General features: G+C 37.3%; 1 protein-coding gene across 2 annotated transcripts in view; it reads left to right on the top strand.

The window, feature by feature from the left end:
* Positions 1-20,935, top strand: part of SEMA3A (semaphorin 3A) — a 235,475-nt gene that overhangs the window by 183,579 nt on the left and 30,961 nt on the right. For both annotated transcript variants that reach the window (XM_027679479.1, XM_027679480.1), the window contains 4 exons: positions 16,334-16,476; positions 17,615-17,729; positions 17,828-17,897; positions 18,965-19,109. In XM_027679479.1, coding sequence (XP_027535280.1) covers positions 16,334-16,476; positions 17,615-17,729; positions 17,828-17,897; positions 18,965-19,109 — 473 coding nt within the window. The remainder of the gene's footprint in view (positions 1-16,333; positions 16,477-17,614; positions 17,730-17,827; positions 17,898-18,964; positions 19,110-20,935) is intronic.

Genomic DNA, 20,935 nt, shown 5'->3' with positions numbered 1-20,935 from the left:
AGTGCTCTCTAGGTTTAGGTAAGATTTTGCTCTGTTTAGGTATGAAAAGTTGGTAAAAGTAGCCAAGGGACGAGTTTTGAGGCTGGAGTGGAAAAAGTGGGTAGGAAAGATGAAGCAAAAGAGAACATTCTTCTGGTCTGAGTTCACATTTGGAAGACTTCCTGGCACTGTAGAGAATACAACCTGGAGCAAGAAGACTTGCATCAGTAAATGTATTGGTCTGAGCTAAAGCCACAATATGCTTGGCCAAGTTAGGATACAAATTGGTTCAGGAACACCTGACTTAGCATATGTGTATATTACATGGTTAACTGTGGGCTCATTTATGGGTTTTAACTTGGTCAACCTTATTATCCACGTCAAAAAAGATAATAGCTGGGAGTGTAGTTTAGAAGCCATACTTTGCTGAAGTTTGTACTGTGACTCTCTTTATAGAGAATATAAGATAAAAAATAATTGGAGAGCTCGAAGTTCTTTGTGCACTGTTTCCACTGGAGACCAGAGAAGTTTGTCTGCTGCATATAGTACAATCTTAGGAAAGAAGTTCATAGCTCTTAAAACAAGCAGTGTGGGCTATGATCCCAGTCCAAACAGATCAGTCTTTCTAAACAGAGACTTGGCAGTGATGGCCAGTTTGGGATCTACACGCACTCTTGTGCACTGAACTGGTCTATTGGTGATGTGCCTTAAAATTGCCAAATTTTGAGGTTTTTATTTCAACAGTGAATTGAAAGGTCAACGTATCAACATATATCAGGCCAACAGCCCAGTAAATCCTGATGAGTCTCATGTCAGGGTAAGATCTGAGAGCGTAGCCCTTCCCATCACCTATGGTCTGACTTCTCTGAGGAGGCAATTGGATGAAAGAACCAAAACAAGGTCTGGGTAGATCCTAGATGTGGATAAATAAATGCACCTCTCTGTACAGGACAAATCCGGTGATCTCATTTGGGTGTTCAGATTCAAATTTGATGACCCAGGTGAGTTGGTTTCTATAGTCATCCTTCAGAGAAACAAATCTGTGTCTCATCTGCTGCCTTCAGCAGCAGGAGCAGTGTAAAAACCCAACTGCATAAATGCACTCCAGGAGTCCACTTTTGGTCCTGGATGTCTATAGCTCTGTGCCCTCTCACACCTGCAAATTTCTACCTATCAGTAATAATCAGATTTTTTTTTTTTTAGCTTAGAAGAACTGTTTATTTCTATGGATTTCTTTCAATGGATAACTTTTAAAGTTGGCAATGGATGGTTTTGTAAAGTGTTGGTCTGTCCATTTCAGGAAGGTGACAAACTCAGTATATAACTCAATCAGTGGTATCTGTGGCAATGATCTCTACTAGAAAGCTTGGGGTACTACTTTCAGTTAATGTATGATTGAAAAGATCCTATGTATCTATATATATATATACATATATATAAAAAAAATATATACATATTACCCACATACATCAGTTCACAGGATGCCTCTCCTTTTTCCTTAGAGATGAATTTCAATAGGAAAAAAAGAGTAATTTTTCCAGGACAGGTGTAGCATTCAGTTTCTAAGTTTGTAGTTTGCTTTGCTTTTGGTGTAAAACCCACTTTAAATTACACAACACAGGTCTCTTTGTAATTATCATTTTTGCAAAGATCCAAATCAGCTTAAGCAAAGAAAAGTTCAGATTAGGTGGCAGGATGCCAAAGACAAAGCCTCTGTGTTATAGGCCTTGCAAATTCAAGTTGGTTTCCCATGATCTCTAAGATCTCTGTGAGAGCTCATCACAGCTCTGATGCTTGAAAAACAGTGACTTTTAGCTTCCAAATTGTGCCTCTTTTCTTGTTCACAAAAGTCACTAACCAGTTTTTCAGAAAAGTTAAGCAGAAATCTGTTTGTAGGAATCACACAGCAGAATACTAATTGATTTAAACAAAGCAGGAGCGGGTCTGTTACAGCCCCCTTCATTGGGATATGACATACATCCGAATTTTCTTTTTGCGTTCTTGTGTTGGTTTTTTCTTTTCCCTTCTGCTCTAGCCATCAATTTAATGAGGGTTGACCCTGTCAATACCAATTTCCTCTTCTCGGGCCACCACGTTCAGAGTTTGGTGGGCATTCAATAGAGATTTACTGTTGACTGGGTAATTTGAGTTCATGTGTGTGGTGAAAAATTAGTGAGGAGAATTACCCAGAAAAAGTGGATGCCATGACAATGCATGTCACCATGGTGTGACCAGCTCTGCTGACATAGGTTTCAAAAGCTCTCCCCCTGTGAAAATGGGGCCTGTTTGCAAATTAATTAGTTTCTGGCAGCAGCTTGATTGTTGACCCAAAGTTTGTAGAGTGGAAAAACAATCAGATTAGTGTGTTCAATATAAAGGCCCAGCGCGGCACTCGAGTGCAGTTTGCCAAACTGTTGAAGCCGTGAATAGAGTGAAACAAATTCTTTTTTGAGAAGCCAAGGCAAAGGTTAAGTGTGATGTGACTGGAGCACGCTGGCCGCGGGGCGGTGGGGGAAGAAGTGGAGGTTTCAGCCGCACAAAAATAGAGAGTGTTGAGCGAGTTGCATTGAATTTAATGAAATTCACAGCTTCAGACGCAAAAGTGTTTGGCAATGTTTTAGTCTGTGTTAAAGGGAGAAATAAGATGGCTTTGTTGTAAGAAGTTTTCTTTGTGCGTCCATGTGGGACTCCAGGGACTGAGCCTCTAAAGGGTATTAGAGACACTTCCTGAGCCTCCACGCTGTTTCTAAGCACCTGCAGACTCTGAGGTTTGTACCAGTTCCTCCCATTCCCTGCCACACACTAACTCCCTTTATCTCTAATGATTCAATCCAAGCTTCCCATTCATCACCTCCAACATTTGGGCAGGATTCTTCTTTTAAATAGTGCTGGTGTTGGGACTCGTAGGCAAATGCATTAGAAATCAACACTTGTGAATAGATGGACTGGCTACAATTTGTTATCCAGGTGGTGAGACAAAAGATAGATACTAAAAAATATAATAGGCCAGATCTTTAGCTGATAATACATGACAATGTCCCCAGTACAGCCAAGATCTGATTTCTGCTCACCACAGTGCTCAGCTCATTTCATTATTATGCTCCATTTTATTAATGACTTTTTTTTAATATATGTCATCTTTTGTCATCCATTTATGGCATTCACTGTTATTATCACCCTTATAATATTTCCTTTATATAAAACAATTCCTATGTATTTTTAAAAATATTATTTTCCCACTATGCCAAACAGAAAGAAAGGAAATGCCAACAAATGTGAGGGAGACCATGTTCATGGGAAGTTGAGGTGTCTTCTCTTGAACCAATGTCTTAGCCCTGTTGGTCTGAATCAGAATGCCTGACAGGGAAATGGGAGGACAGAGATGCTGAGCTGAAAATACGAAGGGCTCCACCACCACGTAGCTCCCACCCCATCAAGTCACTGAGATGCCCAGTACGCCCAGCAGAGTTAATGATGTGAGGATACAGACCCTTAATCTGTTCCCACCTCTTTCCCTCGTTCCATAAAATTACAGCTCCCAGCCTTCGACCTGTGCAAACTTTGTGATTTGTTCTGGCTAATGGGGCTGAGCTTACCCCCTTTACACTAACATTCCTGAACCGTGAATTGCTTGTCCCAAAAGGCATTTAGTGTTGCTTGCAATTAACACAACTGATTACTCAAAGCCGGCACCTGAGGTGGCATGGAGCCATCTGGAAGCATAATTGGCTCCTTAGCTGGAGTAACATCCACTTCACAGTGGAGTCTGTGATGACAGAATTATTAGTTCAAAGTAAGCCAGGTATTTGAATACCTGGTCTACACATTAAAACCTCCACTAGCACTAGACACAGATGAATTATTGCAGACTCAAAGCCTCCCTTTCTCTCTGTCTCTGTAACTTCCCTTCTCTTTGTTCATGAAATCACACATATTTCAACCTGAATGTTTGTAAGGCTGAGTAATTGCTTTTGTTCTTTGGGTTATTTAATTACAAATCTCAGTAGATGACAGGTCCTCTGCTCTAAAGGAAGACATCACATTTGCACAGTTACAGAATCCCAACACAAATGTGTGTGGCAAATCAGTGACTGCAGATTTATTCATGCCCTCTGGGACCTGCACTGCCTTTTCAGCTTAGCATGCAATATGATTTAAATTACAGCTTGTGCAGAGCTGTGCCTTGGGATTACACTCCATGTTTCCAACTGTTTATAGTTCAGTGAGCTTTAACCTCTGTGATTCTGAAAATTAAATAATGTCACGGCTGATATCAAACTGATGGCTGGTACTAGATTGTTAAATACTGTGTACTATTAAAAACCTATTTTTACAACAAAAGTGGAAACATCAGTGTATTTAAAACATTGATGGCACATTCAGGTAGTTCAAAAGCACAATTCAAAAGTCACACTAGCAGAGAATAGCAAAGCTATTAATAAGCTCTGTTATCAAGGATATTATTTCAACTTCTGTATTTAGCAGAATTGTGGATGTGGACTTGACTAGAACAGGACTGAGTTTAACACTAAGTAACACTGAACCTAAGTACTTTGTGATGAGGTAGACACAAAGAGTGGGTAAGATCAAGAAACGTAGATAGAGCATCTGTTGCAATTAAATGCAGATTTGTTAATTCCTTGCAGATTGTATAGTGTCATTATTTCTGAAATACTGTGGTATATCAAGTGTTACATCTTGAAGGCCCTTTTGTGCTGTAATTGTGGACATCTTAATATTTCTCTTGCCATTCAGCAGAGGAGGAAGGGAAACACCTAATTAGAAAACTCTGTTTTTAATATGGCATGTAATTTCCCATCAGATTACTTTTCACTATTTGCAGGGGTTTAATTGATGCAAAAACTTTTAGTGATTTTTCTTCATTTAGTTCTGCAAACTAGGATAGAACGTTTCTAGGATAGAAACTGTTCCAGTTCCACTTGAGCTACTTCATCGTGTTCCTCCCCGGGCTCTTGTCAGGCAACACCTGCAAAACAAAAGGGTGAAAGTGATGTCACTGCCAGCATCATTTAGCCTGTAGAGCCTCATTCGTGGCTGTGGTGTAAGGAAGGGAGAACAGGAAGAGAAAACGACAAATGGGAGAGACAAATGGATACTTACTTTTCACTTGTAAAGGCAGTATGTTTGACTAAATAACAGAGAAAATAAACAAAGAAGAATTCACAGAATTTCAGTTATCAGATATGACGGACAGATCACAGACACACAAAATGCTTGACAAATGGTTCCTCATTTGATGCCTTTAAATTTTGACAGTGCAATAGATCCTGAACTTTCCATTTTGGTGCATTGCCAAAGTGGTCCTTCTTTTCCCTCTTGATCTTTAGAGTGCCCTATACTACTTATCTCAAACTTCAATGTCTAACTTTATGTATCAAAGTGGCGTCAAAAGAATCTCACCCCTTGCTATTCCATTGGATTCTATGGGCATATATAAATCCACCTTTGTTGAAAGGTGGCCTTTAAATCTGATTTTTTAAACATGTAGATAAGTGCTTTTACATACCATACAGTAAAAAAAAAGACATAGTAAAGCAACATGGTAAGATATTTATGGTAACATCTAAGATTTGTCAAAGTATACAGGTAATCATCAGCTAATAGTTGATAGTCAGTAGCAGTAAATACCTCAGATGATAGTGTGCAGATAACACAGTATTATTGAAATGTGGTAACATTGCTTTTAAGAATCTCAATTTCAGTGTCAAATGATGCAGTGTTGTCCAAAAGACTGTTGAGAGTGACCCACCAAAATTGAATAGCCAGCTGATAAGCCTTTTAGCTCTTTTTCTCTCTGCTCTCAGGTCTGTATCACTGGTGATTATAGGCTGATTGTTTCACGTTAGGAAGGTGAACAGTCTTGTAGTGTTAGGAGGGAAAATTATCTCTTTCAAAGACAATGATTAAATTGTAAATCTTTGAGACTACCATTTATTGTACAACATCCAGTAGAATTTGATGTTCCTGAGCACTTAGGGCTGCCACAAGTACACTGAGTAAATGGAGACAAAATATTCCCTTTCTGATTTACCTTTTTCAGAGATGGGCTGGCCTATGTTTTTATTAGATTCCTGGATTATGGAAAAGAGTATTTTTAGCATATCTTTATATATATATAAATTTCATTTCCTCTTGGTAGATTTTAAAGATTTCTGTTCAGGTAAGTACAGCAAGATTTGTAGGAAGATTTTAGTAGAGGGTTTGGTATAAGCAGAAATAAGATAACCTTTCAGTGATAGCTTTTTATATAGATGATCATTCAGAAAAAGCAGAAGAAAAGTTATTTTAAAGACAGGATTACATATTTTTCCCATTCACTCCACAGCTCTTATGAAATAGTTGCAAGCATTCAGTGATAATACATTATCTGTGAATATGGCCACATATCTGAGGATTGGTGTTTATTGATTCTTTTATTGCCATGTGAGCAAAATTCAATATCTTTATGAGTAAGAAAAGGTGTTCCAGTGATGTCAGTGAGATTATTCATATTTCCTGAGCTCTATAATAACATTTGACACACTGTAAAATTTGGTATTCATGGGGCACAGCTCTCTTCACTTAACCACTCCTTTAGTCTCTGTGTCCTATTCTCAGAAAAAAGCTCCATGAGAGAAAAAGGTGCAAAACCTTTCTATGAGATATTTTACATGGACTAGTGAGTCATCAACTTTCTCCACAAGATTGTGTAAATGGGTTGTCATTATCAATACTCAGTTCTGCTCCATGTTTGACACACTGTCAGCTTTAATTTTTTTTCATCAGACTTTTTGGTAGAAAACATTCTTAAAAAAAAATTCCAGCTTCCCATTTACTACAGGACCTGTATTTTTTACTGCATTTATTTCTTTTATTACTGTTAAAATATTTTTGCTAAATTTTCTGCCAGTTCCTCTCCCCGTTGTTTATGTATCACAAGCAAGTGTGCTGCAAAGTCCTCCCTCAGTGCTTTTAAAAAACACAAAAATTTTGAGTCTGATACAATGAAGAAACTTTTCATTCATAAAAGTCACAGGAATTACATCAAATCTTTCTGAAGTGCTGTCAGTGAATAAGTTAAAAAAGGGTGGTTTTGCTTGTACAGAATTAAAATACAAACCAATTAAACAATGTTTGAGGAGAACAACTTTTTGACAGAGAAGTGAAAAAGGTAATGTTGCAAGATTTTTCTATCTGAAGCAACTGCACAGTTTTCATCACACCTGTGCTACCAAATACTTTTGTCTCTTTTTTTAATGAACAGAACTAAGTTGCACATCAATGATAAACTGGTACATTAATTCAGTTGGGTAAAACCCTGTTAATACCTTATGTTGACTGAAGCTAAATTAAGTTGGAAACACATATTATGCTCACATGACTACTGAAAGAGGTTGCCATAACTGATGCTATCACACTAAATACCTCAGCTTGTGCTGAAGGGTTTTACTTCCTCTTAGAGATGCCTTTCTGCATTTTACGTTGCTGTGCTACACTGACAGATCAACTAAAACCAGTCATTCACCCTGCCCTTTTCTCAGTCTTTGCTGCCATTCCTCATTAATCTTGCTGTAATGGATTTTGTGTCAAGTTGCTTTACACTGGCTGTAAAAGTTCATTATAACAACAAAACCTTTCTCATAGTTTGACAAAATCATCTCAGTTTTGTAGCCAATTCTAAAGGATTTAACTAAGAAATGAAATTACAGGAGATTGGAAAGGTTAGGAAATTCCTGTGGGAGTGTACTCTACTGGATGACTCCTTGGGACCTGGCATGGGCTGATGATTATTTCCAAATGAATTAACATCCTTCAGCAAGAGTTGAGACTATGGCAGAGTCCTGTTCAGTTTTTTGATGTGACATCACGGAGGAGATTTTATTTTACAGCTACAAAACCCCTTTCACACACTTCAAATTGAACCTGGCAGTACAAAATTTGGAATTTTTCTTCCTGTTTTCAAAATAGATGGTTTTTGACACAAAGGCCATATTTGTTCACTTTGTAGGCAGAAAAAAGTAATGTATCTGTGGACAAATGGTTGTACACTGCATAGAACTGACAGAGAAATGTTAGGAATTTAGGTTTCAGAAGACAAAGAGGAGGCTGAATATGCACTTGTCAAGGCAGTGATGTTCAGTTTGGGGTTTCATGCTCTTGCCAATCATACTACTGAGGGCTGTCCCACTTTACCTATTTAGCATTTTCCCACTGGAATATGTTTGCCGTGTTAATCCCCAGCTACTCCTCACACTCAGCCAGGTGTTTGCCTCCTGCAATGTGCTGTGTCAGGAGCTTGTGAGGGTGTTGCTGCAGCCCTCTGCCTTCAGGACATCTTCTTGTACCTTCGAATTTCCAAGTGGCAAAGAGGAAGAATATTCCACCAAGACATAAATGCACATCTCTCAGCATTCTGAAAGGCCTGAGAAAATCACATTAGTGGAGAGGAGCAGGTTTGGTTTCTGAGTTTTAGATCAACTACCATAAACTGCTTGGGCATCTCCAGAGACTTGTGCTCCACCTGTGAATCTTCAGAGCTTACACAAGGCAGGCCCACAGCATGGCTCTGCTTGCCAAAAGTCTGTAACACCCCAAATCAGAAACATCTTTTGTCTTCAGTGCCTCCACGCTCCAATTCCTCCCTTAATACATCACTTCTTTACATAAAGACTGTAATATTTAGTTCTTGTCACTCATCCAGAGCTCTAAAGATGTAGGTTACACAGTTAAGGCATAGGCTTTCTAGTGTTTTTATTTCCAAACATCAATGTCAAAAACTTCAGATAAATGACTGAGAGAGAAAGAAACAGGCTCTTAGCTGGAACTCTCATTAGCTTTTTCTGCAGTGAGGTTAAAAAATGCAGAAAATTGAGATTAAAATATTCCTAAATGGAGACAATATGCTGCAAGCCTCACTCTCTGTTCTGTGTTGCCCAATTACTCTGAGGGACAAGTAAATCAGTTTAAAATTAATTGTGTTGATAGATATACAACAACCTTAAAACATAGTCAGTAATGAAAAAGAGGTGTCAATTTTGATTGTTGTTCTGTAAAGAGATAATAATCACCTCTTTTAAATTAAATAGGGTGGATAGATTATAAGCATGGTTTGTGAGAAATCTAATTCATGTTGAGCATTAAACTATAATTTTACTGAACTTTGTATTCACTTTTCTTCACCATATAATTAGTCTTTACAGGGAATCAAAACTATTGTTGTCTCTTTAGAACAAAGGCTTCAGAAACTGATAATTGCATCAGAGATCAACATTTTCTTCCTTCTCTCTCCTGTGGGAGCTAAAATGTTATTCCCAAGAAATATTCATACTGAATTATGCCTCTAAGGCAGAGGAGGAGAGAGATCTCAGGGTGATGGCATTGTCTTGGCTGGTCGTCAGGGACACATTTACACTACTTTAGAGGTGCTAAACACCCCAAAATGATGTTGTGCTCCCTTGGAGGACACCCATGGCTCAGTACCCAGCCTGGCCTTGCCAAGTTTTCACTTCTGCTAGGTCTCCAGTCAGTGTGGAGCTTGTAAGCTTTAGGATGTTATTGATGCTCCCAATTACACTTTCCCTTCTTTACTTTTGCTCCAAATACAAATCAGTAGTTCCTTAAAAAAAACCATCATTTTAATAAGATTTATCATCAGTCACAATGAGAATGATCCATAGGTGACACTTAAGGTCAAAGCACTGAACAGACACAAGGACTAGACTCCTGTTGCTGTATTTGTAAGTGTGGCATTGAGATGTGGGAGATACTATACGTGTAAAAGCATTGTGTGTCTTTTTTAATGCGTGTCTTTCTGCGTGTTATATTGCTGCTGCATCCATCTGTTGAAATGACAGAACAGTGGTATGTTGTTACTACTTTTAATATCTTTCATCCTTGAAAGATATTAAGATATTGAAAATCTGTAATCTCCTTATGTCACAAAAATAATTCACACAAGTCACCACTGAAACAGCATTTGGATTCTGCAGAGGAAGGGTTTTTTTCTTAATTCTGAAAAGTTTTGAATAAGATAAAATAAAATTTACACCATTGAAATCACAAGAAGTCTTAGTTAAACCTTACACTTATTAGCCCATTTTATAATCTATGTCACCAAAATTGTGTTTACTAATCTTTGAAAACATAGTAAAAACAGAATATGACTTGTAAGGAGAAACTAGCTGACATAACTAACACACTGATTAAACATCGTCGTTCCTCAGCATCAGTCTGGCTTGACTCAAACCTCTTGGTAAATATAATCAGTCTTTAAAACTCTTTCTGATGAGAGTTTCCATTGCAAAATCAATGAGTGACCATAGGGCTCCTTACCTTGTAATAGCTGCTGACAGCTTGACCATGCATGCTCTGCATGCCACACATCCTCCTCTGCCTACCCATGAGTTTGAAAACAGCATCTTCAAATGACATCTCTACTCTGTGGTCTGTCCCTGGTACTACTTTCTGTGGTAGCATCTGACAATAAGTTACCACAAAACCCTCATATTGCTCCATAAGAGCCACAAGTTATCCCTTGTTTAAAGAGCATTCCCACTTCGAGGATGTGGTCTGATGCCATCCACGATGCTGAGGAGCTTCACTCTAAGCAGTGAATCCTCTGCTGCGTTCGCCTGAGTCAACAGCAGCAAGAGGGATGTGAAAGTTGAAGAATTTAAATGAAAGAACTGTGAAAGAACACCACTAAAAGCTTTGGTGTTTTGTAAACTACATTCGAGTGTCTAAAACCACAAACCAGCTTAGCTCTCTCATCACCACATATTAACAGCTTTGTCCTCTGGTGACCTTGCAGAGTGTGCTGGTGGCAGACGGCTCTGCTCTGCACATTTGTGACTGGTGCTGCAAGTCTCCTCTCTGTGGGTAGCAAGGCTTGCTGTGAGTGCAAGTCCAGATTTTCCAAGGGCAGTGTTTGGCTCTCTGTGCTGGGTCTCAGTGGACGGGCACTGTACGTGGTTATAAAGTCTTGAGTAGCTGTCTATTTTTGTTGTTGTTAAATTTTTAATTTCGTCTTCTCTAGTCTTGTTTGTCTCCTCAGGGCCCCAGTCACCCTCCAGTTCTTTTCATTAAATTATAGCAATTGCAGTTTTACTGAGCATAAAATTTCCCTAGTTTCCTAGAATTTTCTTGCTGTGGCCTGATAAATTAGTCATTTTGACCGTAAATATACAATAATAGGGGCATCCAGTTCAAACTCTTTACAAAACATTTCCTGGGAGAACTGCCCTTTGGCTCCTGTCAAGTGATGAAGAGATGACCCCAGCTTCTGTTCCTTCAGCTTATTCAGTCTTGACAGCTAAAGGTAATTTCTGTGCCTTCAAGTTTATAGATCTTCATTAAAATGCTAATACAATTCAGTTAGAAAGCCAATTTCTGACTTTTATGGTTTCTTGCTCTTGGGATGTTGTGCGGTTGTTGCTGCTAAAGAGTAACATTTGTAAAAGAACCAATGCAGATCGATTTTCCTTAGTTTTTTCTCCACCTGAAATGCTGATACTGGCAAAACATGTTTCCATTACTTAACTAAGCAAACAATGGCATATAAATCATAGAGGCAGCTGGACCAAGGTGTCGTTTTCATAAAGAGCCAGATTTCTCACGAAGGACAGTTTAATGGGCTGCTGCCAGTGAAACGTCTGCAGAGCTGGTAATTGCAGGAGGGCACACAAAGTGGTGTTCAAAGGTGTCATGTGGGATCTGAGAAATAACCCCACAGCCAAGACAACTGGAAAAAGGAGACTGAAAAGGTGTGGGCTTTAATAATTTGCTTCTTGAGGCTGATTGTTTTAAATAAAAATCTAAGTTTTTATTTTTAGCTTGTTCGTGTTGGCTGCGAGATCAGAGGAGCGTTTTTAGCTGTAATTTTATTTTGATCATGTTTATGCTGTGGCTTTGTTTCTCCTTTGATCATGCTTAAACATGTTTCAGAAATGTTTGTTTGATGTATGCTGTTTTCTAAAGCACTCTTCCACATTGTCAGCTTGTTTTTTAAAAGCAATGAATCATTGCAAAATATTTGCCGTCAAATTATTTCTTAAATCCATTTTCTCAAAACAAGCTTTCTGGACTTTTAGCCAATGGGAGACTGTTTTCAAACAAGAAAGTGTTGAACTGCTGTAACACCATTTTTTAGGGCTGCACAAATTGGAGACATTTTTAGGGTTGCAGAATGCTTGATAATTCATACACAGAATTTTGAAGTCATCCCATCTATCCACAATAGCTGCAGTGCACTGACTTTTGCAACTGTTACTGGTGGTTTTGGATCAAAGTCCCAATTCCCATTCAGTAAAACTTGCTTGAAGTTCACTCCAGCATTTCTTTGGGGGGCTATGTTGAAATAGGTCAACCCTGACTGTATTATTTTAAACTTCCCATGGGGACCCCTTGATACTGAACCTGTTTAATTTTGCAGAGTAAGGCAGGGCAGCCTCAGTACTTGAACATACACATTCATGGATGACATTCTTTCTCCTGCTGCCTGGGTGAGCAATTAGGAGAGTCAAGAAAAAGTCCCTAATTCCCTCATCTGTGGATATCTCCTTTCCAATACTCAAAGAAGAGCAATAAAAAAATGCGGTCCATAGGGAGGGTTGTGTTGCGTGACTGCTGGCCATCTGGCAGATTGATTCATCAGGACCCTAAACAGTCAGTAGTAAGCATGGTCTGCAGCCCTGGAGTTAAATGCAAGTGTGCATCAAGCCTCAGGCAAGTCAAACAGCTCCTCCACTAATGAAACAATAAAGAACACACTACAGATCAGTAGTTCACACCACCCACTTCTTAGCTTTATAACCTATGAAATCATGAACCACATTTCTCTCCCTCTCTCCACACATAGTATCATGATGTTGCTTTTGTGACCATTACATCCATTCTGAACAGAAATTAATCTATTTCTATGTGCAACAGAATGCATGTAGCCTGTTCTTCCTTTACTTGCTTCACTGCATAGACATAAATCTGCTAGATGGAAGAGGGAAAAAAAACGAACACCACCAGGTAGCAAGAGCAAGGGCCCTATTACATGAAGAACCACTCTTTTATTGACTAAAATGTATCGATTTAACTAGGTGGAAAAAACAATCCAAAGTATGTGCAGTAAGAAGCATCGGTGTTGTTCAAGAAAAACTATTCCATGATGTACAGTGGGTGTATTCTAATGTGAGGCTGTGTCACCACTTTATTTTCAGGAATGTAGTTAGGATTATTAATCACTAAGTGAAAATCTAAATTCTCAGATGAGCACGGATAAGTGTATACAAAGCATACCCACGTGTGCTCACACTATGGCATTAATTTTATCTGCCTTCCTCACAGTCCTCTACTCTGCTACCCCTCTGACAGGATCATTTGAAATACATATTTTCAGTTTATTCAACTATTTTTCTATCATTCTTGTATCAGCCCTGCTTTAATACTAAACTGTCTTACTGTCTCTAGGTTCACTTGCAAAACTATGAGAGGGAAAGAATAATAATATGCTAAGTGAGGGCAAGTTTATATAACCTGTGCTACATCAGCAATATTTTTGACTCAAATGGGACTCCCCACAGTATCTTCATAGGCCAACGTAAAGTTAGATTTTTGATGCGTGATATTATAGTGATTTATTTTAGAACTTGTCTTATGATTTACAAAAAGCATTGTGCTAGAAACAAATCATTCAACCATTTGGGAATGTAATTAAGTTTTGGTTGAATGTGATTTTTTACCATTTTTCTTTAAGACCTTAAGAATGTCAAAACAGCATATTCAGGCGAGGTTTGCCAGATCTAGTAGCCCAGAACAATGTCTACTAATGGGTATCCTCTTTCTCTAATGGATCCTTCACAGGCTGCAGTGCAGAAATTTTCAAGCCGTAGCCCTTGTTTCTTGAGATACAAGTCACATGCAAAGCCCTAGTATATCATATATAAAGTATAGATATTTACCATGGTACAATATAGTCTAGATATTATTTATCTTGGGTCTTGTGTCAGTGTAGCTTAAAGGCTCTTAAATACATGCTAGAAAGGAAAGAGGCACATTTAATAACTTGCATAACTGGGGTTTGGGGTGGAAAGATTAAACTGCTTACAGATTTTTCAGGTTTTCAGATATCTAAAAATATTTATTTTAACAAACGATAGGTAGTAGACACAGTTCCACTAAGATCTGTTCTGTAGCCTGTGTTGTTCAACATCTTCATAAATAACCTGAAAAAGAGGTTGAGTAGCAGAACGAGAATTTTTTTTTTCACGCAATACTAAGTTACCCAGCATAGTAAGACAAAGGAAGACTGTGAAGAATTACAAAAGGATCTTATGCAACTGGGTAGCTAAGCAATAAATGACAAGTTAAATTATTCTTGATGAATGGTGCAGTGGTAAACCATGAGGAAAACATGCCTAGCTTCACATGGAAAAGAATGGTCTGTGGACAGAGCATCACCACATTCTGGGGTTATGGCACATAAAGTTCCATGACAATTTCAGATTGCTGCTTAGGAACTGTCAAATCTATATTAAATATTAGGAATTAATAGAAAAAAAAACCCAACAAATTCAACAAACACCACTACGACAGCCCTCGTGTAAGAGTTCATCCACATCTTGAACACCTGGGGGTATTTCCAATACCAGATTTGAGAGGAACCAAATGAAGATATTAAGATGAATGTTCAAAACACAAAATCAGAACCAAATTTTAGTTCATTACATTGTGTGTAGGTGAGGAACAAATTCCAGAAGGACACTCTGAATGCTGTAAATTTGTGTGGGTTCAAGAAGAATCTACACAGATTACTGAATGAAAACTTTTTTGAGAGTTACTAAGCATGTAGAAAGCAACGAACTCAGGGAGTCAGCTACACTGAAAATAATTGAAAGAAAGGACTTTATTTTTGTATAGTGTTATTTGTACTCACCGTTTTCTTTCTTTGTCTTGAATAATTACTTCTGGATAATGTTGGAGTTTGTATATTGATCTAAGTAAACTTTGATGTAAACCAGTATGCTCATCTTTCTGTACTCATATGTACACATACACACATATATATGCACACACAGAGAGTGCGTGTGAATATATTCATACACACGCAAAATTATGCAATATGTACTCATAGAATAGAAACATCTAAACTTATATGTGCATATATATAAATATATCAAAATATGTTGCTTAAAGATACTGCCATCCTTAATAAAGCAAGGGGTTCCACAGGGCAGCCAGTGCAAACTGGCAAAACAAAGCAAAGTTCATTATTTCCGTGACTGTATAGCAGTAAACATACACTGAAAAGATGTTAATACATGACACTAAAATAGCTTATAATTTCACATAGGAACAGGACTCTGAGTAGTTAAATATAGTTCACAGTTAATTATCCCAGCAGGATGTAGAGTGGTTATAAAACAGATTGGGAAATCTGTTGGATATGCCTTCTTTTTCCAAATATAGTGAAAGATACCAGCTGAAGTATCTCTGTAAAATACAGCGATGAGCCAGATTCACCACTGGTATGAATTTACTGATAGGAATTCTATAAAATGCTCTCTCCCAAAGCTAGTTTACAACATTTTTTATATGACTCATCAGTATGTCCACATTTGACATATTTTCATTTGTTCCTGTATCTTTTTTACCACCAAATAATGTTGTCAGTCTAATTGTCAAGAAATAAGGCTTATTTATAAAAAACCCTCAAACTTTACATAAATGACAAGACAAAGTATTTCAACAATCTGAATAAAAATTCAAAAATCCATTTCTCTTCTGAGAAGAAGACAAAAATTTGGGGATTAGTGCTATCATGTGGAAGTAGACAATATCAATGAAAATTTATTTTTTAACTTAGCTTTTTGAGAGTAATGAATTAATGCCTTTTTAGATTTAAGATAATTTATATATTCATTTTTATTGCTAAAATGAGGAGTATTACATTTATCTCAATAATTCTTTCATTTTACTTGCAACATATACAAAAAGATTATTAACCTAAGTCTAAACATCCAAAGAAATAAGAAAAATGTCAGTAATAAATACATGGAATCATGAAGCCATGCTGTAATGGTATACAACCATTTGTAAAGAAATTTCATTAATGTTTAATTGCTCTAATAATAAAATTAAGATCTGTTTATTAGATATCTGTAGCAAGTACCTCTCTGTATTAAAGACAAGAGGAATGTAAATACCTGTCACATGTTAACAGGTCATGATGTGCCTAGCTTAGAAATATTTGCCATGTGATGCAATAATTGATTCCTGGGAAGCAAAATGACAGTTCATTGATATAAGGAAGACAAGTGATTCAGTTCATGGAGTAGTAACATGGACAACGGCATTGTCTTCTCAGATCCCAGATTTATCAGTGCTCACCTGATACCAGAGAGCGACAATCCAGAAGATGACAAAATCTATTTCTTCTTCCGTGAAAATGCAATTGATGGAGAGCACACTGGAAAAGCCACTCATGCCAGAATAGGGCAGATCTGCAAGGTAGGATGATGAGTCCTTCATGTGGGAGTGAATGCACTTGCAGCATGCTTTACAAGCAGTTTTAGACACTGCATTTTCTAGCCTGTGAACTATGCAGTATTAACATTGGCATTGTACTAAAGCAGGGGTCATCCCAAGTGAAATATAGTTAGGAAATGACACATCAAAAGGAATACTATTCAGTTCTTCTTCTTGGGGGGAAACATCACGAACTACGATATTTGGTTTAAAAAGTCATAGGCATCTTCTGAGGCTTAGAATGTGTCTGCAAAAGAGAGTCTTTTACAGGAAATGTGATACTTCCAGGTGGGCCAAAAACATTTAAAGAATTTGCTTTTTAAATGTTAATAACTTTCCATCCCCTTATTGGTGAAAATCTTTAAAACAGTTGTTTAAGGTTAGCTCCAGAAATGGGCAACCATTCCAAAGACCCTTAGTGACTGAAGAATGAATCATTCATCCACAGTGATAAATGTCCAAATTGTTTTCTGACAGACTTTTAAAAATATTTCTACAAATGAAATTATATTAAAAAATGTTGTAGCTTTGGCAACTATGATATTTACAGTAAAAATTCATGTTAATACATAAGCACAATTTCAGTTTAGCTCCTCAAATTCAGAAGTAGCTGCTTTAAAATCAATTACCCCTTAAGTATGAAGTCCTTGGGGCCCTTTATTCCTACATTTTGCAGCTGTACAACTGATCCCACTCTTCTGGCATTTTTATCTACTTTGTTCCATTGCAACTTGAATTTCTACTTTTTTGCTACCCAGTTAAGCAAAATAAACCCCCTCAGCTTTTCCAGGACAGGGCAGACTGGGAACTCTGAAGCAAAATATTCTGGTTGTTTGTCTTTTTGTTATCTATCTATATATTACAATATATAAAGAGTTTTGGGGGTTTTATGGGCTTTAAATTATGTGCTACTATGAAATATGTCACTATACAATGTTAAATAAAAGTAATTCATAGTTTGGGTCTTTGCAACATTATAATGGTTTTGTATGTAAAGAGTGAATTCTTCTCTCTTGTTTTCTCTAAATAGCATCTTATTTACTGTATTTTCTCTGTACTCTGTTGATACTTCAGACAAAGACTGTTGCTATATATTAATGCAAAATACTTTTGTTATTAGAATGACTTTGGTGGACACAGGAGCCTTGTTAATAAATGGACCACTTTCCTCAAAGCACGTCTGATTTGTTCTGTGCCAGGACCCAATGGCATTGACACACACTTTGATGAACTACGTAAGTAGCAGAGATGGCTTTGAATATAGAAGTGTTTTCAGGTATTATCTGTATGAATGTAACCTAATTTTCTTTTATCTCTCTTGATATTGTTACAGAGGATGTGTTCCTAATGAACTCAAAAGACCCTAAAAATCCAATAGTCTATGGGGTGTTTACAACTTCCAGGTATAGAGCATATCATTTTACTTGCATGGAAACATGTGTGGCTGCTTGTTTTAAAGAGGTCTCTTTGTTAAAAATGTTTTTAAGAAACACAAAATTTTCTTAACCTTTGAACTGAGAAGTCAGTGGCAGAAAGAAGTAATGAATTAGGTCTCTTTCTTATGAGCAATGTATATCATCACTCCAAAGCTGGCAAACACAAAGACTATCAGTTTCTCAGGCTGTTCTTGCTGTTGAATTGGCTCTTTATAGTGGCGGTCAGCATTTGTGGCCCTTTCCACACAGATTTGGAAAAAGAACACAAGCAAAAATAAACTTGTTTGGGGGCAGTGTAAAATAGAAAATCTGTGGTGTGAGAAATTGGCTACTCAAGGATATATTAGTAAAAAATATTGCTGAAATCTGGAAATTTTAACGATCTTTCAAAAGTTCTGTTATTGAATCACATATAACTGTGACATGAATGTTTTTTGTTTCACTGTGCTGTCACCAAGAACAAAATATACTTGTAGCCTGAAGGAAGGTTTGCAGTACTGATTGTACTGCCACATTTATCTGTGATGGAAACAAGTTTTAGTTTCTAAACAGAAAGAATGTTTCTAGTGATACCAGGAATAGAAGAGGGAGATTTACAAGTCCTTACTGTCTTCTGTAAGAAGTCTCAAGGTAAGAAACAGCACTGAAGTTTGCATGTGTGCTGCCCAAGTGGTGGAAAAGGCTGCTAAAAAAAATAGAAAAATGTGAAGTGTAGGAAAGGATTGAATAGTTCTCTAGAGACAGCCCTACTGAAGTTTACTCAAGTTTGGGCTTTGGCCTTCTGGGGACAGTATATTTTAAATAGTGGAGTAGCAGCCATCTGCTTAGGAAAATGTCTGGGAGATCGTATCAGTTATGCTGAACTTTCACAGGAGGTGAATGAGGATTGCTCTGAGAGCATGTCAGAGTTTTGATAATCAACATATGCAATAAATTAGAAAGCACCAAGCTGCTATTCCCACAGCTCTACCACTTGATTAAACTGACTGATAATTTAAAGAACCTGATTTAATTTCTTCTTCCCTCATTTTTAGTAATATCTTCAAGGGATCAGCAGTGTGTATGTACAGCATGACTGATGTGAGGAGGGTATTTCTTGGTCCCTATGCCCACCGAGATGGCCCAAACTACCAGTGGGTTCCCTACCAAGGGCGAGTGCCATATCCACGGCCAGGAACTGTAAGTACCCTAAAAAACGCAGTAATCAAAGCTGGGAAAACTATGGAAGATATTTTCACACATTACATGGTCCTTGAGCTGAGATCCAAGAAAGAAACTGAAACAGATAACAAAATGGATAGGGTGGCAGAAGGGAAAACTAACAGTTCCTCCAGGTCCAAAATGTACTGATTTTCTTGTAGCATGTGAAACTGCAATAACAACGTCACTTGGATTTTAATTTTGGCATTCATATTAACAACTTCAGAAGAAGTTTGAGCAATGGCTGGAGAATTCGACTGAAAGTCAAATATTTTAATCAGTTATGTTGCATTACCCTTTCCTTGGAATTGTTTTTTTTTCCAAATATTGGCTGAGTCACTCTTAGGGAGAATGAATGGAAAACAGAGCATCTGTCTGGCTGTTAAGAAATTTTCAATCATCATTAAATCTAGTACAGTGAAACAGATATCTCTGCAGTGGATGATACAGCGACTAGAATAGTTTCTATCTTCCATTGGCATTTTTAAAAATGTTTGCTTCTACCTGATTCTCTGTTTCTAGTTTATGAATGACTAAAATATCAGTCTATGTAAGACATCCATATTTACAACTTCCAACTGATATCATCACATTCTAGAAATATTTAACTGCCTTTGAAATTTCCAGTAGTCTAAGAAGATGGGACATTTATGAAGCGAGCTTTAATTGTATGCATGGGGTTGCTCCTTAACTTGTATAAATCAGCTTGGCCCATTTATGTTCTCAACTATCATTGCAGAAGATTAAAAATATATGTACACATGTATACATATAAACGTATATGTGTAAATAATATATATGTCTATAATATTCTTATAAAAGCCTTCTTAAATATAAGGCACAAAAAAAAAGGAATAACTTTGCTTCTTTAATTCATCATATTTTCTATTTTTATCTCATATGTTTAAAATTGTCCTTTCAAACCTGATCTTTCAACTGATATATATGATCAGCCTACTGAAAATGACTTCCTAAGTAAAAGAAAACAGTGGCTCCCTAACAGCCGGATTCTGCAGTACTCCTCAGTCCTTCACTGCAACTGCTAAAGGAATTTCTAATTTTTCCAGGGTTAAAACACAAGCTCTGCAGCATAGAAGAGATTTCATTTCTCATTTGATGGTGCCTTTTTTTTCCTAATAACTACAGATAATTCTGATATGTCAACAGGCTAGATTTTTTGAAGCTGTATTACTTTACATCTCTGGGGAAAATGTGAATGAGTAGATATTTTTGTTAGTTCTTGTATAACTGTTGTCACTTACTTTTCAGTCTGACAGACTTAGTGTTCATTACCCTGTTTATTTAGATTCCTCTTTATTTCCAGTATCCATTAACCTTTCTAAACAAAAACAGAAATAGGCATTATTTAGAACACTGGACAAAGAAGGAAGTTATGTATTTCTATCACAGAAATAGACTGAGATAAGGAACTGACTGCTGCACAGAGGCTCTGTTACATTCATTCCTCTGCAGAGATCAGATACAGCCCTACTGAGATTCTGAATGCTCAACTGAAATATTTGCCCATGAGACTGGCAACACAGTTCTGCCCACATCAGGTTATTCAAAGACTTCTCTTAGGGTCTTGAGCTGAGATCCATATGGGAAAAGAATAACTTGATGAAATTCCCGAGAACAAGCAGAAAAACAAGGAGTCAAATCCAGCCCCTAAGTGGCAAAGTGACCTAAGCCACAAAAGCTTTTTTGAAAGTAAGGAAATGCAGTTAGGTTACATATACTTTTATTTCTGTCTGTGCTCTTAGAATGAATGTTACCCTTAAAATTTCATTATAAAATGCTTTTAA

Source organism: Neopelma chrysocephalum, unplaced genomic scaffold (assembly GCF_003984885.1).
Source record: "Neopelma chrysocephalum unplaced genomic scaffold, ASM398488v2 Primary Assembly neopelma1_45, whole genome shotgun sequence".
Lineage (NCBI taxonomy): Eukaryota > Metazoa > Chordata > Aves > Passeriformes > Pipridae > Neopelma > Neopelma chrysocephalum.
This window is presented reverse-complemented; position numbering and strand designations above follow the sequence as displayed.